The sequence below is a fragment of the Cydia pomonella genome, chromosome 9 (genome assembly GCF_033807575.1).
Source record: "Cydia pomonella isolate Wapato2018A chromosome 9, ilCydPomo1, whole genome shotgun sequence".
Lineage (NCBI taxonomy): Eukaryota > Metazoa > Arthropoda > Insecta > Lepidoptera > Tortricidae > Cydia > Cydia pomonella.
In genome coordinates, this window is record NC_084711.1 from 20801673 (window position 1) to 20817862 (window position 16190).

General features: G+C 37.0%; 1 protein-coding gene across 4 annotated transcripts in view; it reads left to right on the forward strand.

The window, feature by feature from the left end:
- The first annotated feature begins 3376 nt into the window (after window positions 1-3376).
- The window catches only part of LOC133520942 (integrin alpha-8), a 229797-nt gene continuing 216983 nt past the window's right edge, over window positions 3377-16190 (forward strand). For 2 of the 4 annotated variants that reach the window (XM_061855654.1, XM_061855655.1), the window contains exon 1: window positions 3377-3656. In XM_061855654.1, coding sequence (XP_061711638.1) covers window positions 3511-3656 — 146 coding nt within the window. In that variant the 5' untranslated portion in view covers window positions 3377-3510. The remainder of the gene's footprint in view (window positions 3657-16190) is intronic. The other 2 variants (XM_061855651.1, XM_061855653.1) reach the window with 1 other exon arrangement.

Genomic DNA, 16190 nt, shown 5'->3' on the forward strand with positions numbered 1-16190 from the left:
AACACTCAAAAGGGAATCTTACCAACAATAAAACCTAGATTGATCGATGTTTCGCCCTCGTTAGCCTCTGGTTTGAAAATGAAATCGAATTATTACTTTACAATTTAATATAAAAAGCGGTGGTGGCCGAGTGGATATGACGTCCGACTTTCAATCCGGAGGTCGTGGGTTCAAATCCTGGCTCGTACCAATGAGTTTTTCGGAACTTATGTACGAAATATCACCTGATATTTACCACTAGCTTTTCGGTGAAGGAAAACATCGTGAGGAAACCTGCATACATCTGCGAAGAAGTTCAATTCAAAGGTGTATGTGAAGTTCCCAATCCGCATTGGGCTAGCGTGGACACTATATCTCGAGCCCTCTCGCGCATGAGAGGAGGCCTGTGCCCAGCAGTGGGACGTATGTAGGCTAAATTATTATTTTATTATGATTTAATACCCACAGGGCTACCCCGAAAACTACCCCAGATTGATCGAATTGTCGTTTTCATACGTCCCTATATTATAAATTTCATCGAAATCGCTAAAGCCGTTTTTGAGAAATTACCAAAAAAATACGCAAATGTATCTGAAAAAATATGATAGATTATTTGCCGCTACTGTATATACGTGATATTCATATAACTAGGTATTGTCGAAATCATTTTTAACATCTATGTATATTAATAGTATAGGCGTGGTTTATGTAAAAAACAAGATTTTGAGGTATTTTTGATTACTTTTTGACGAAATTAATTCCATAGAGTGATAGATCATGTCAATTTAATGCTTTTTCGTGCTTTTTTTTACTTCTAAGGAGATATGTGTCTCTTTTCCCGAAACTTTGCGTTAACCACTCGATTTAGTTTAATTATTCGGAAATGAACTGAAACAAATCGGTATTTTATTGCCATTTGTCTCTATAATATTCAGTTTCAGAGAGTAATTTAAACTTTTATCAGCTCTACCAATTTCTTTATACTACATGCTGCGGGAAAAATAAACGTTTTATTTCTAATTTGTTTTTATTAATATGTAAATTGAGGTATTATTTAATTATTGCTTTTATACCTGTATATAAATTATTTGATTAATTTTAAAGAAATTATTGAAATTCCACATATTAGTTTGATTTATCAAATAAATGTTATTACTTGTAATAAATACTGAGATTTTTTTGTAAGGCTTTCGAAAACACAATATGTTTGATTAAAATAAATATTTTATTTATTCGCTTCTCTTCTAAATGAAGTCAGATTTTTTTTGTAGAATTGGAATACACAAATAATTAATGTTTCATTTTAAAATAATTTTCGTGTTCAGGCAAAAGGCTGCCAATCAGGCTCAAGGTACAGTCAGCGTCAAATACTTTGTAGCAACCAAAGTAGCCAAAAAGTTTGGTACATTTAGTATATTTAGTATGGTGAACTATTTGGCCACTTTGACTGCTCCAAAGTATTTGACGCTGACTGTACCCAATACAAAGAAACAAGAAGAAATCGCCATTTATTGACAGCTGAAAAACTAGACTAACCTTTTGCTTGGAAACGTCACACACCCGGTGTGCACAGTCCTTAAATATACTACAAGATGAATTTTATCCTATTATAATTATTGAATATTGCGCTTAGTGTTATGTTTAATTGGCAATACTGCGACTGGTTAAGAACTGAGTATTTTAGATTAATCTTATGTATATAATATAGACTAGTTATTGAACAAAGGAATACTTACGTAAAGTACCGTGAAGTAGTGCAAAATATATTTTCTGTCCAACGTAAGGGCTGGCAATGCAGCATGATATTCGGGGTCGTATAGCGCCTTCTACTTTGCACGGCTGAGTATCCTAATGAAATCTAGATCACATTTTGTAATAGCGACTTTGAAACTAATTTTTATCATTCAGATACTTGTATACGATACTATTATTTTTTTCTTTTATTTAAAAATTTGTAGACATGAAAAATTAAAAATGTTTTAGCTCTCTACCAGTCGCAGCTTAAATATAAGAATAGATTCAGTATTTACCTAACAATACATGATTTGTTATTTTTTTATAATGGATATTTAATGTGATGTATGTTATCTAAACAATTTGTTATTAAATGTCGACGTGATCAGTTTGTCGTTTTATTAGTCTATGGATTAACACCTAGACACTAACCACGTAGGATTAGTTACAGGACACACTAAAGAAACTCCTACACAATATGGGTAAAACAGGCAGCCCCATGTGCAGAGCGTGCACGGAAGAAGAGGAAACAGCAAAACACATTCTCCTAGACTGCAAACAGGTAGAAGTATGCAGGAACAAATACCTAGGGACTCCGTGCACACTAAAGAAGGCAGTTAGCAACCTGATGACACTGCTAGGTTTCGTGGAGGAGCTGGGGTGGTTAGAGTAGCGCTACCTCGTTTCACGCAAAATAGGTACAATGGTTGTCGATTTGCGGAAAATGCACAGAAGCACTAAATAAGTAGTCCGTGGATTAAAATAGGTAGAGGTATGGAATTACTTTTATTAATGAAGTTATAAAAAACCTCCTTCGATAAAATTAGACGAAAGCCTTAATTGATAGCTCTGGAAGAAAGAAACAGTCGAAAAAGGTGATAAGGTTTTCTGAGAGTCCGTTAATAAACAATTCAAATTAAGAATGTATTTTTAATTACTATTGGATGATGTAAGTTGGCACCAATGGCGGTCAGGTAATTAACAATCCTTACAAAAATATGTTTCCTCTAAGACGTCTACTGGAGTTACTCGTATTTCAGCAAGAGTCTAAAAAGATAGGTACATAATAGTACATTACGATACAAGTGCGAAAAATAGGAAATTCGAAACGAGTGGCGATAAATTAAAACACGACCGAAGGGAGTGTTTTAAATCGACACGAGTTGCGAATTACCTATTCGCACGTGTATCGTTCAACGTTTTACAGTACATATAGCCCTTTAAATGTTCGACACAGTAACGTAATATGCTAATTTTCGCACTAGTGCGCTAAAGTAGCACCATATGTACTGTAATACTTATTTTAACGTATCTATTTTAGAGTAGAGTACTAAGTTGAAATCAATTTTAAATCCAGTTAAAAATCAGTAAGACGGAACTTGTTGAATTGTTAGAAGTATTGATGTCAGATACTTTTGGTCGATTGTTCCAGCGATGCTGAGTGTACTTACGATTCAACGTCAAAAGGTAGAATATAACGGTTTCAAAGAAAAACAGCCTGTATAATAATAACAAGAATTAATAGTCACGTCAAGGGCATCACACTCATTGTAAACTTCATGACATGCAACGTACAAAAATACGAACTCGGTCATCCCAAGAAAACGCGGGAAAACGTTTTTCTTTTACAGTCTTACCTCACCGCGCATTCAGCCAGTCAGTTACACCGCGACCGCCGGGCAGAGCGCACGTCACGGTCGCTTTAAATTTCGAACTCGATACGAACGAATCATGTGGACGAGTTTTAAATAAAAAAAATAGTGTTTTTTTTTTAAATAGAGTGTTGTGTTTTTGACAATGGCGGTGTATTTTGGTGTTCTGTTGTGCGTAGTTGGGGTGTTTGGGTTTAATGTGGATATACCGTCCAGGGTGGTTTATAAGGGTAGCGCTGAGTCTATGTTTGGATTCACAGTGCAGGCGCATGTTGATAAAGGCGAAAAAATGTAAGTATTAAAACAAATTGGTATAAGTGTTGGCAGTGTTCAGTCAAGGTTTAGTACTAGCTATGAGTAGTTTTATAGCTATTAAAAATGTCGTTGTTTCATAAAATAAATTCTTGAAATAATATTTAAAAAAAAATAAGGAAAATTTTGAAAATAGTTTTTTTAAAGTTTCGTATAACTTGGAAAAAGTACAAATATTAAGAATTAATTAACGTTGTCGGTATGTGATATTTAGGCTTTATTAATTTTAACAAAAAATAATATGTATATTTAAATACAATTTAACACTTGAATAAGAATAAGTATGAAATTGTACCAAAAAGTGGATCACAGACCCAGGCGTACATAGGCTACGGAGACTGCTGGCTGAATATTAACGTTGTGCATTTTTGATATTTTGGAATGGTTAGGGAATAATTTTGCACGAATTGCTTTAATTATCAGTATAAATAAAAGTACTATCGTTTATGTGGTAAAATACAATATTCATTTATTGCGCTATCGTACACAAACATGACAATTTATATTACATAAAAAATTTAACTACTGGCTTCAATGACATTGTTAACAGTTTTTCGATCAGCTCATATGTCCGTCTTACGAATTTTCAATCTGTCGAATCTGTCGGTCACGTGACCTGTCGCGAGTTTAACATTTTTTCCCCATCACAAAAAGTGCACAGCGCCGCTAAAGAAGTTTTCACTTAAAAAAAAGAAGGTAAATGTATACCTAGCCTGTTTATATTATATAAAGTACTCTTAAATATTAGATAATAGTTACATATGTTGTTCTCCGTAACCTTTTTTGATCACGAACACCATATCGATAAATAATCACGTTCGTCATTGGTTTGGCAGTGTGAGGGCATCTTAAGTGAGCATAGATCTTGTGTCTTTGCAATAAGGTATAAGATGTTTCAGTGAAGTGTGGGCATCACGTAAATGTGTTTTATGTCCATCGATTGGTTCGCTGACATCATCGCCTGAGTTGGTTAATTTCGCACTCGGCAACTGCGAATTGATTCGTGTCTGAAAAAGTAGCTTGGGGAAAAAATGTATGTCTGTCCGTCCGTTTTCCTCTGCAGCATTTATCAATCGATTTTCTTGAACATTTGTGAGTTGTTAGGCAATTTTTTTGTCGATTAGGTTTTAAGGAATTGTTCAAAATAGTTGAAACATGGGGTTTTGCGTTTATAGGAGAACACTCGGATAAACATACCCAAGCAATATTGCCCAAGGTGAAACAGCTTCTTCGCTTTCGCTCGGTCAAAAAAGTACGTTCATAGACAGACGAACTCTCCTCCAGTCAACCATTGAAGAAATGTGTTTGTAAATGTACCTACCTACTGCTAATGTATCCTATATGTAGTAATAATTTTTTCGCGAAATCGAGAAGTATAAGAAACATGTTAAACTCAATTTGCGATACAGCAGCTGTTACTAGTTATTTACAGTACATATGCTGCTACTTTACCGCACTAGTGCGAAAATTACCATATTACGTTACTGTGTTGAACATTTAAAGGGCCACTGTAAATCGTTGTACGATACATGTGCGAATAGGTAATTCGCAACTCGTGTCGATTTAAAACACTCCCATCGGTCGTGTTTTAATTTATCGCCACTCATTTCGAATTTCTTATTTTTCGCACTTGTATCGTAATGTACTGTTACAGTATATATGGTGCTACTTTACAGCACTAGTGCGATAATTAGCACATTACGTAACTATTTAAAGGGCCATATGTACTGTAAAATGTTGTACGATACATGTGCGAATAGGCAATTCCCGTCGGTCGTGTTTTAATTTATCCCCACTCGTTACGAATGTCCTATTTTTCGCACTTGTATCGTAATGTACTATTACGAGGGAGTTTTAAATCGACACAAATTGCGTATTACCTATTCGCACGTGTATTGTATAACGTTTTACTGTATATATGGCCCTTTAAATGTTCGACATAGGCACGGAAAGTGCTTATTCCTGCACTAGTGCGGGAAAGTAGGTAGCACCATACTGTAAATAATATTTAAATACTGGCATGTTTTAATCAGGGTCAGTAACGCAAGCATAAATATTTTAGTCTTTTTACGATAAGCATAATGATGTGCATGACATTCTCAACTGACAATCTATATCTCTTCACCTTGACCTTAGGAATATAAATATATGGAAAGTCAATATAATTTGAGTACAAGTATCTAAATACCTAAACATATTTAGCACCTATGCAAATTCTGAGAAAATTCACTTACCTCAATATTTTGGGAAACTAACTTATATGTGTGGAAGTCTAGTCAAAGGTCCCACTTGGTCGTTACCATAAGGACTTTACACGAATAACCTGTCAAAGCGTACTTATGGCAACCGACAAAGTGGGACTTTCTGCTTGCGAACTTTTTTTTGATACTACGTCGGTGGCAAAGCAGTCTCCGTAGCATATGTACGCCTGGAACTCCAGAGGAGTTACATGCGCATTGGCGACCCTAACACTCTGGCAACCTTAGTCACCGGCAGGAACAAAACACTATGAGTAGGGTCTAGTGTTATTTGGCTGCGGTTTTCTGTAAGGTGGAGGTACTTCCCTAGTTGGGCTCTGCGCTTGATCTGGAATGACATCCGCTGTGCTGTGCCTTACTTACCACACAAAGAGTATATTTAAACTACACATATATTTGTTAAATTACGCTGGTTTTTCGTATACAATCCTACATCACTAAGAACCGCACTATTAATTTCTTAACTATACAGTGTCGCTTTTCAAAAGACTTTTACAAATACGTTTATTTTATTTCTTTTTACAGCAGTTCATAGGTACAAATATTAGGTAGGTCAGTAGTCCATCTTAGGTACAAAGTGTAGGTAAGTATTTATCTCAACAATGTGCAACAATTTGATTGTGTAAGTAATGAAAAAGGTTAAAGGCTTTTAAAGTTATCTATATTGCATTAACGTAAAATGAACCAAGCAATAAATTATTTGTTTATTATTATTATTATTTTTTACTTTGTTTTTCTCTCCTCAATGGAGGTGATTTTACTTCCATAATCGCGGGCTTTTGGCCAAACAATGATGGAATTTAAGATCCTACTGTTCTAAAGATAGGAATTTACGTACTAATCTACAAGTGTTCATGATCACTGCTTTTTGTAGAAGTATGTATGTAAGTGGGTGTACTTCAAGAGTTTTTAGGCTAGTGTGCAGAGTGCGGGGAATTACGGCTGTGGACGAAATTACAATCGGTACAGTTTTAACTGTGCTTACCTTCCATTGGTTTTTGATTTCTATGGTCAAATCGGTGTATTTGTTGATTTTTATTATTGGGGTTTTGTGGGCTTTTGAGTGCCACGTCGACCAAGCAGTTATCTATTGTGACGACCCTTTAAAGTTCATTACTAATGCCCGTGGAATCCAGGAAGTTCCAGATTCTTTGGGCCGTAATGTTCTGTACCTCATAGGGCTGCAATACGTGCCGCCCTAAGTAGGTACTTCTTTTTGACATTAGTGGTCCACAGCAACAGAGAATGTGCATTGAAGTCTCCTCTGACTCCTGGTAGAACCTGCAATTATTTGTTTACTTTGTTGAGCCAATTTTGTTGTTTTGCAATATCAATTAGTCTAATTAAGAAATGGGTTCTACGAGTATGGGTAAGTAATGCGTTGGGATTTACCAAAACTATGCTTTCACTTAGGTACATTAAGTAAATGTGAGATGTTAGTAGGTGCAAGGTCACTTCTGTGGACAATACAATAAAAACGACTCTGGTACATAGATATCCCGTTCCTCTTATTTGAGTCTCAAATACTGAAAAAATATCCCGCCTGTAAAGGTGCCACCTAAAAATAAGCTCTAGATTCCCTTAAATTTGCGATGTCTACAGGAAAGACGCGATCAAATTTGCTATAAAATGTGTATTTTAAAAGTATCGGGTCAATTATTCGATGGTGTCGTTTTAACTTTTTCTTAGTAGAGTTACGTAAAGGTAGAGTCAGCAGAATGTAGAGTAAAGACTGGTCATGACTATTGATTTTGAGGACAACATACTTGTCACCTCGAGCACGGAAAGGTTGCGTCAAGAAAATAAATTCGAGACAGAGAGGTACTTTCGCTTTTACAACATTAGTAGAAAATTAATATTTACCAAGCAGAAACGTCTGCGAACGATGGTATTAAGCTTAGAATAAATCCCCCCCCCCCCCCATACTATACCATATGGGTCCCCTAGACCCATATGGTCGAAAATTTGCTTGCTATGGATGAGGTCTTGGTGGCTCAGATGGCAGAGCGCTGGAGTATCGATCCAGAGGCCGTGAGTTCAAGTCTCACCCAAGACAGTAATCTTTCCACTTTTAAATTTATTCTAAGCTTAATTAACATTAGTAGTAATATTAAAACAATGGAAAAAATTATGTTAAATGCAAAGAGCTTCTAGGAAATACAATAGTAGGCGTTACTGAAGCATAACATCGGGTGACATAATCAGGAGACTGGTTTGCACTGTTTGCTCCTTCGAGCAACAACGGGAAGGGAGTCGGCATTCGCACTATTTCCCCTCTGCCGAAGCACATGCCCAACTGGGCATAGCGCCGTGCGTGTTGACTCGTCCGTAGGTACACACAAAGAGACGAAGTGTGCAAGATTTGTCTTTGACGTGTGTCATTTTCTTTGTATTCGTGTCTTTATTACAAATTGGATTTTGTATGTAGTGAAAAATGCGACTGTGTGCACGTTTCCCGCAAAAAATGGCAGAACGATTTGTACGGTAAGATATCGCTTGGGCTCCTTCCTTCCGACGTGTCGGAAGCCGGTGTTGTTCGAAGGTTTGCTCTAACGCAGTGGTCTGCGGGCCAGCTCCGGCCCGCACAAGGGTTTTATCTGACCCGTCGCCGGTCCTTTGAAATTAGTATATGGCTCGCGGCATAACGGTTTCAAACAAGATGCATTTGTTCCGACCCTAGTCGGATTTTTTTAAATTTTCTGGACCCCACATGCAGAAAGTTTGCACACCTCTAACGTAAGGTAAGTATGTTACGGGGATTGACAAATCAAAATGCGGCCCATAGCACCCCGCGTGACGCTGACGACCGAAGTTGCGATCCTTTTAAAACTAGATTAAAACATGTTATTCCACCACAGTCAATAGCCTCAATCACTAATCAATAAACCCACAGCTGCACCGCAAATGGAACATTACTTATCTGCGCCATTAGAGGATAGAGGCCACTTGTTCCTTAATGACCTCCGATGACGAAAAAGCTGATTTGGACCCATAAATCAAGAGGAAAGGGCGTAGGGTTGTGTTTTTTTGGTCATGGTCGATGAGTAACAAAGCGCACATGTATGGTTTTTTTTATTCAAATTTGCTTCAAGTAAACCATTTTTATTTATTTTATGTTATGTTTAAAAGTCAGCTCTTCTGATATAGATGTCATATGCTAAAGAAAAAGTGACCAAGCCCTCCAGTGGCCGAGGCCGAAATAGAATAACTTACGCGGCTAACAAGTGACCAACCACAAAATATTTTAATCCTAGTTGGAATTTTTTGAGGAGTCTGAATGTTCGTTACGATATTTTTCTACAATACGGACTTCTTAAAAAATCCTAACTAGTGAAGAAACGTTACATTTCATTTGAGAATATTGCTTCGGCTAAAATACGTTTTCAGTACAAATTAGTGCTTAAATATCCAAATGTAATAACATCACAACGTTTAAATTCCACCCCTAACGCAACCATGTGACATCCATTGCACTTTCCAAAGACCGTAACGTAACAGCTAATACCTAATTCATTCTCCCTGACGTCCCTGACTCTTATTATTATAACGTTAAAGTTGCATTTCGGTCAAGACGTGCGGCTGCGCAAGATATTTGATGTGTAATACAGTGCCTGTCGCTTTTGACCTTTTCTTAAGGTTAGGGATGCGCCCGCGCCTCTGTATTCCCATCGCTTAAAGCCCCATTTAGACGGCTCAAAAACTTGCATACGATGCATGCATTTTTTTCGTCAGATTTGGACGACGAGTTACGAAAACGTATGTAAATTTTTGTAAGTAAGTAAATATTCTTTATTGTGCACCATACATTTAAAAAGTCATTCAGTCATTGTAAGTCCATGGAAAATTAAATATGAATTTTCGGGGCAAGTTATGATTTCATACTTATTCCGCCCAGAAAGAGGAGCACGTCAAATCATCCGAATCGTATCTAAAAAAAAACGACAATAAATGAAAAGTCAGCCTTGCTTGTGACTTGGCTATGCCCGCTGGTTTGATTGAGGTTGAGAACAGAGAATTGATTGTAATATAAAAACAAAATTTAAAAAAAAACGTGCCCCTTCGTTTGACACCCAAAACAGATGGTGCTGTTTGCGGCCACTGAATTGTCAAACGTCAACTTTTGACATGGAGCTGTACACAGCTCGTTTACCTGTCAAATTAGAAGCACAAAACTGTTTTACATTTTACATATCTTACTCAATAAATGTATCCTTGTTGAGTTGGGACAAACGGCCCGATACGAAGAATGAATTAGGATAACGATAAATTCTGGTGTAAATAAGTTTACATTTAGATATCGTTTGTATGTCGTTTAATTGACAGAAACAGCTCGATTCGGGCAACCAATGTCCCTTTGACGTTAGAAATATCGTAGATAGATCTTATTGGGAGCACAGCGGAATCGGTATAAACGTCAATTTTGACATGTCGTTTAGTTATCGATCTTTTAAAAATCTCTCCAAGATCTAAAACGTGTCTTAATCATTGTTCGAATCGGACCGGAACGCTCGCTGGTTCTCGCCAACCCTCGACAACCACAGACCTGCATTACGGAAAGAAGCTAAAAAGGGGCGCACGCGCATGTGTCGCGCATGTGTTTCCGCCCCAAATTACTATTTTCGCTATTGTCGGGGTGCCAGATGAAAGGATCCGCTGGCGTTTTTTCTGTTCTGGTCAATAAGTTTGTAGTGGGAAAAAAAGTGATCATTCATTTTAAGGCTCGGACATTCATTTCGGGTTTTGTTTATTTTACGTGGTTATTTATTGTTATATTGTAATTTCTAGCGTCACTCACTCTCAGGGCCGGATTTAGGGGAGGGGCTGCTGCCCCGGGGCCTCCACAAAAGAGGGGCCTCCACAATAGAGAATTCGGAAAATTTACCATTTTATATTGAAAAAATTTGGGGCCAGGGGGCCTCCACTTCTTTATTGCCCGAGGCCTCCAGACCTCTAAATCCGGCATTGCTCACTCTTCATAGGTTATATGTAAGTAAGCTACATTTATTAGATTATTAGTGTTATTACTTTAAGGCTTAGAAAACAAAGGTGACATTATGCATTCCGGGTTTTAGGATGTCTCATATACCTAACAGTTCTGTTACAATACACTGTAATAATATAATAGTGAGCTTAAATAAGAATATTTTACCTAACCCAAATTGAAAGTTGTTATTTTAACGACTTGTAAACCTAATATAAATGAAATTGTTTTAGTGTGAATAAGTTTTTGACGATGCTTGTGCGCATTACATTTGTGTTTTGACGAAGCATGTGGCGGATTGCATTTGTATTTGATTATCAATAAATTTAAGTCTTTGTTGACTAGTTACATTACATGAATATTGAAGGGAACTTTATTTTCCTACTTCTAACGTCTCCCTAAATTAAAATTAAAACTATCAAACAGTTCGCAAACAACAAACTCACGCGCAGCAACAAAAAAACTCCGTTACAACCTTCAACAAGTGAAGCGACCTATTCCGAGAACGCACGTGAGATCGCCACGATATCGCTGACGTGACGCGATACTATCAGAATATTCACAAACCATTCTGCTGCGATATCTGCATTTTCCAGTATATTTTGGTCTTATAAATCGTAAGGACGACCGGTACTTTACGGTCCTAATCGTGGTGGTGATACTGAGGTGATTCGCTTGATATACAAGCCCAGGAAACTCTAAATCGGAACAATCTTCTATCTCTTTCTATTGTTAGAGTGTGAGAGAGAAGAAATAGTTGTGCGTGGTATCCTGAATACGTAATCGTATCATTACTATCCTATTCACTCTGCCGGGTTTTTTTACCTTTTAGTTAAGGTTAGGATAGGTTAGTTACAAAAGATGTTGGTGGTAATATTTACATGTTGATATACAGGCATTCTTCAATGACCTTTGACGGATTCTTTTTTGAAATTGAATAGGGGAAAAAAAGCGGCCAAGTGCGAGTCGGACTCGCGCATGAAGGGTTCCGTACCATTTAAGACGTATTAAAAAAAAAATCTACTTGCTAGATCTTGTTCAACATTTTACCACTTTGGACACACATTTTACCACTTTGGGACTGTCTCTCGCGCAAACTATTCAGTTTAGAAAAAAATGATGTTAGAAACCTAAATATCATTTTTGAAGACCTATCCATAGATACCCCACACGTATGGGTTTGATGAAAAAATGTTTTTTTTAATTTATTGACGTATTAAAAAAAAACTATTCACTAGATCTCGTTCAAACCAATTTTCGGTGGAAGTTTGCATGGTAATGTATATCATATATTTTTTTTAGATTTTTCATTCTGTTATTTTAGAAGTTACAGGGGGGGGGACACACATTTTTTCACTTTGGAAGTGTCTCTCGCGCAAACTATTCAGTTTAGAAAAAAATGATATTAGAAACCTAAATATCATTTTTGAAGACCTATCCATAGATACCCCACACGTATGGGTTTGATGAAAATTTTTTTTTTTTTTTAATTTTTATGACGTATTAAAAAAAAACTACTTACTAGATCTCGTTCGAACCAATTTTCGGTGGAAGTTTGCATGGCAATGTATATCATATATTTTTTTTAGATTTTTCATTCCGTTATTTTAGAAGTTACAGGGGGGGGGACACACATTTTTTCACTTTGGAAGTGTCTCTCGCGCAAACTATTCAGTTTAGAAAAAAATGATATTAGAAACCTAAATATCATTTTTGAAGACCTATCCATAGATACCCCACACGTATGGGTTTGATGAAAAAATTTTTTTTTTTTAATTTTTATGACGTATTAAAAAAAAACTACTTACTAGATCTCGTTCGAACCAATTTTCGGTGGAAGTTTGCATGGCAATGTATATCATATATTTTTTTTAGATTTTTCATTCTGTTATTTTAGAAGTTACGGGGGGGGGGGGGGACACACTTTTTACCACTTTGGAAGTGTCTCTCGCGCAAACTTTTCAGTTTAGAAAAAAATGATATTAGAAACCTCAATATCATTTTTAAAGACCTATCCATAGATACCCCACACGTATGAGTTTGATGAAAAAAGATTTTTTGAGTTTCAGTTCTAAGTATGGGGAACCCCCAAAATTTATTGTTTTTTTTCTATTTTTGTGTGAACATCATAATGCGGTTCATAGAATACATCTACTTACCAAGTTTGAACAGTATAGCTTTTATAGTTTCGGAAAAAAGTGGCTGTGACAGAATCGGACAGACAGACGGACATGACGAATCTATAAGGGTTCCGTTTTTTGCCATTTGGCTACGGAACCCTAAAAATGGTTTTGGAATGTTTAACACGCGTACTACGTGTAGCATACATTTAATTAAAGATGAGGAAGGCATTCTGTACTTCAGTACCGTGTTTTGTATTTTTTTATTTTATTTATACGTGTGAAAATCGAAAAACACAAAAATCACGGTTTTAATTTTTAATTTTTTTTTTATATTCGGGTACGATCTTACACATCAGATTGACCCAGCCGTAAACTAAGCAAAGCTTGTACTGTGGGTACTAGGCGACGATGCCGACGATATACATACGTATATAGATAAATACATACTTATTTACATAGAAAACACCCTTGACTCAGGAACAAATATATGTGTTCATTTCATTACACAAATAAATGCCCTTACCGGGATTCGAACCCGGGACCATCGGCTTCATAGGCAGGGTATACCCACTAGGCCAGACCGGTCGTCAAATTATGAATTATACTGACCTATTAATATTTTCATACACATTCGGCGCCAGTGCATTTAAATCAATCCATAAATTGATCTAAACTGCATAAAATGTGTCAAATACATTGCAATGAATTTGCAACTAGATGCACGCAAAAACTTACCTTGTGCTATTTAATAACGATTGAAAATCGAATGGTGAGCGTAAAGGAGCTATGCTATGACCACTTTAGTATTACCGGCGACATCTCGTGATAACCCCCCGTTATCGTTCCCTTTGAAAGTGAACGCTTCGTCTGGTCTGTATTAATTAAATAGTATCTAGAGGTTCTTGATATGCTATTAATTGGTTGGACTGGCTTAACCCTTTTCGAGGGTGATATCGTAATAAGCAGCAGAAATGTAGGTAGGTGTTTGAAGGGTTAGAAAAAAAAGCGGCCAAGTGCGAGTCGGACTCGCCCATGAAGGGTTCCTTTATGACGTATTAAAAAAAACTACTTACTAGATCTCGTTCAACATTTTACCACTTTGGACACACATTTTACCACTTTGGTAGTGTCTATCGCGCAAACTATTCAGTTTAGAAAAAAATGATATTAGAAACCTAAATATCATTGTTGAAGACCTATCCAAAGATACCCCACACGTATGGGTTTGATGCTAAAAGATTTTTTGAGTTTCAGTTCTAAGTATGGGGAACCCCCAAAATTTATTGTTTTTTTTCTATTTTTGTGTGAAAATCTTAATGCGGTTCATAGAATACATCCACTTACTAAGTTTGAACAGTACAGCTCTTATAGTTTCGGAAAAAAGTAGCTGTGACAGAATCGGACAGACAGACGGACATGACGAATCTATAAGGGTTCCGTTTTTTGCCATTTGGCTACGGAACCCTAAAAAGGAATGGGTTTTGATGGTATAGCATAGAGAAATAAGTAGATAAGCATAGAGTGCTCACTCCATGCATCAGTTTTCTTACCAAAACGCTTATTATTTTCGTAGTCGACATCTAGCATCAAGTAGCGCATTTATCAGTACTGCTACTTGACGCTAGATGTCTACTACGAAAATAATAAGCGTTTTGGTAAGAAAACTCATGTATGGATTGAGCACTATGCTTACTTACTCGTACTTATTCCTCTATGGTTATAGCCAGGACTTCAGGAGAGTCAGGAGTCAGCAAACTTTGGATAAGAGGCAATCGCAGAAGAAATCAACTTTTCTTGAGATCTCCGAGAGCCGTAATCGTACCTCCAAAGAACCGCATGTTCGTTTTATTAATTTAATAGAAATAGTATTTTTTCCAAACGTTCGGGATGTTAAATAAACATGAACTTCGCCAACGAACAAGTAGTAAATACCAAGTAAACATCTAATGATGACCACTAATGACAAAACCGGTTGTGTATCTATATCTCAGGGTCTAGTTGTCGAACAAATTTAAACACACGTCTATAGGTCGTGTCGTTCACGAAGACGCGTGCCTTGACTCATATTGTAATATTATTAAAGGTAAAATTTGACGAAGCTGCGCGTCATCTTGAATGACACGACCTGTAGGGTCTGACCAAGATTCGGCATGGCATACAATGACAAAGTGTGTCATTATTTATGTCAAATCTCTATGAAAATATGAGGTGTATAAGGACACTTCCTCATTTTTCTATTCAGATCGGTGTAAAGCGTAGACGGACTCTACAAGGTGTAACAAAAATAGTGAGGATTCGTTTAAGGGCATATTTTGTATCGTGTTTCGATCAGGAAAAAGAAATTTTTTCACGTGAAAAATATGTTTTTTTTTTTTTATGTAATAGGCTGCAAACGAGCAGCCGAGCCGCCTGATGGGAAGCAGTCATCGCCGCCCATGGACATAAGCAACATCGGAGGAGCCACTTATGCGTTGCCAACCTTTGAAAACCCTAAAAACCTGCTTGAAGAACCCCATGTCATAGCGCAAGGGAAACACCTCAGAAGGTAGCTTATTCCACAACTCCCTCATTCATGTGGCCTTTGTGTGGAGGGTTGACGACTTGGACCTGCCGCATAGAAAGAAAAATCTTTTTTCGCGTCAAAAAATGTTTTCTTCTATTTTGTCCTAATTAAAACACAATACCGAAATCCTTAAATCCCCTCTTTTTTACACATTGTAAGTATGTTTAAATTTGCGTAGGGCACATTACATAGCGCTTGCTTACATAGGATTTTCCACGCTTTTCTGCAGTGTCCTGCGTTTAGGTAGATGTTGAGAAAACTTGTATGCGAGCAAAAAAAATGATTTTGTCGAAATTAGGCATTCAAGAAAGATTATGAGAAAATCCAACGCAAGCGGAGCCGCGGGTACAACTAGTCGGGTAATATGTACACGCTTTCTGCGACATCTCTGCGCAGGCGCCGTCCGTGACCCGCTTGCGTCGGCCTCACGGAATAACTAATACACACAAGGCACATAACGTCTTTACACTTGACTGTAAAGAAATGGTACAGAAAGTGCACTTCGTTGACTTCGTTACTATTTAGGGCGTAATATGGAACAGTCTTCATGCATAAAGACACTGCTACGGCTGTTTTGCACGAATATTC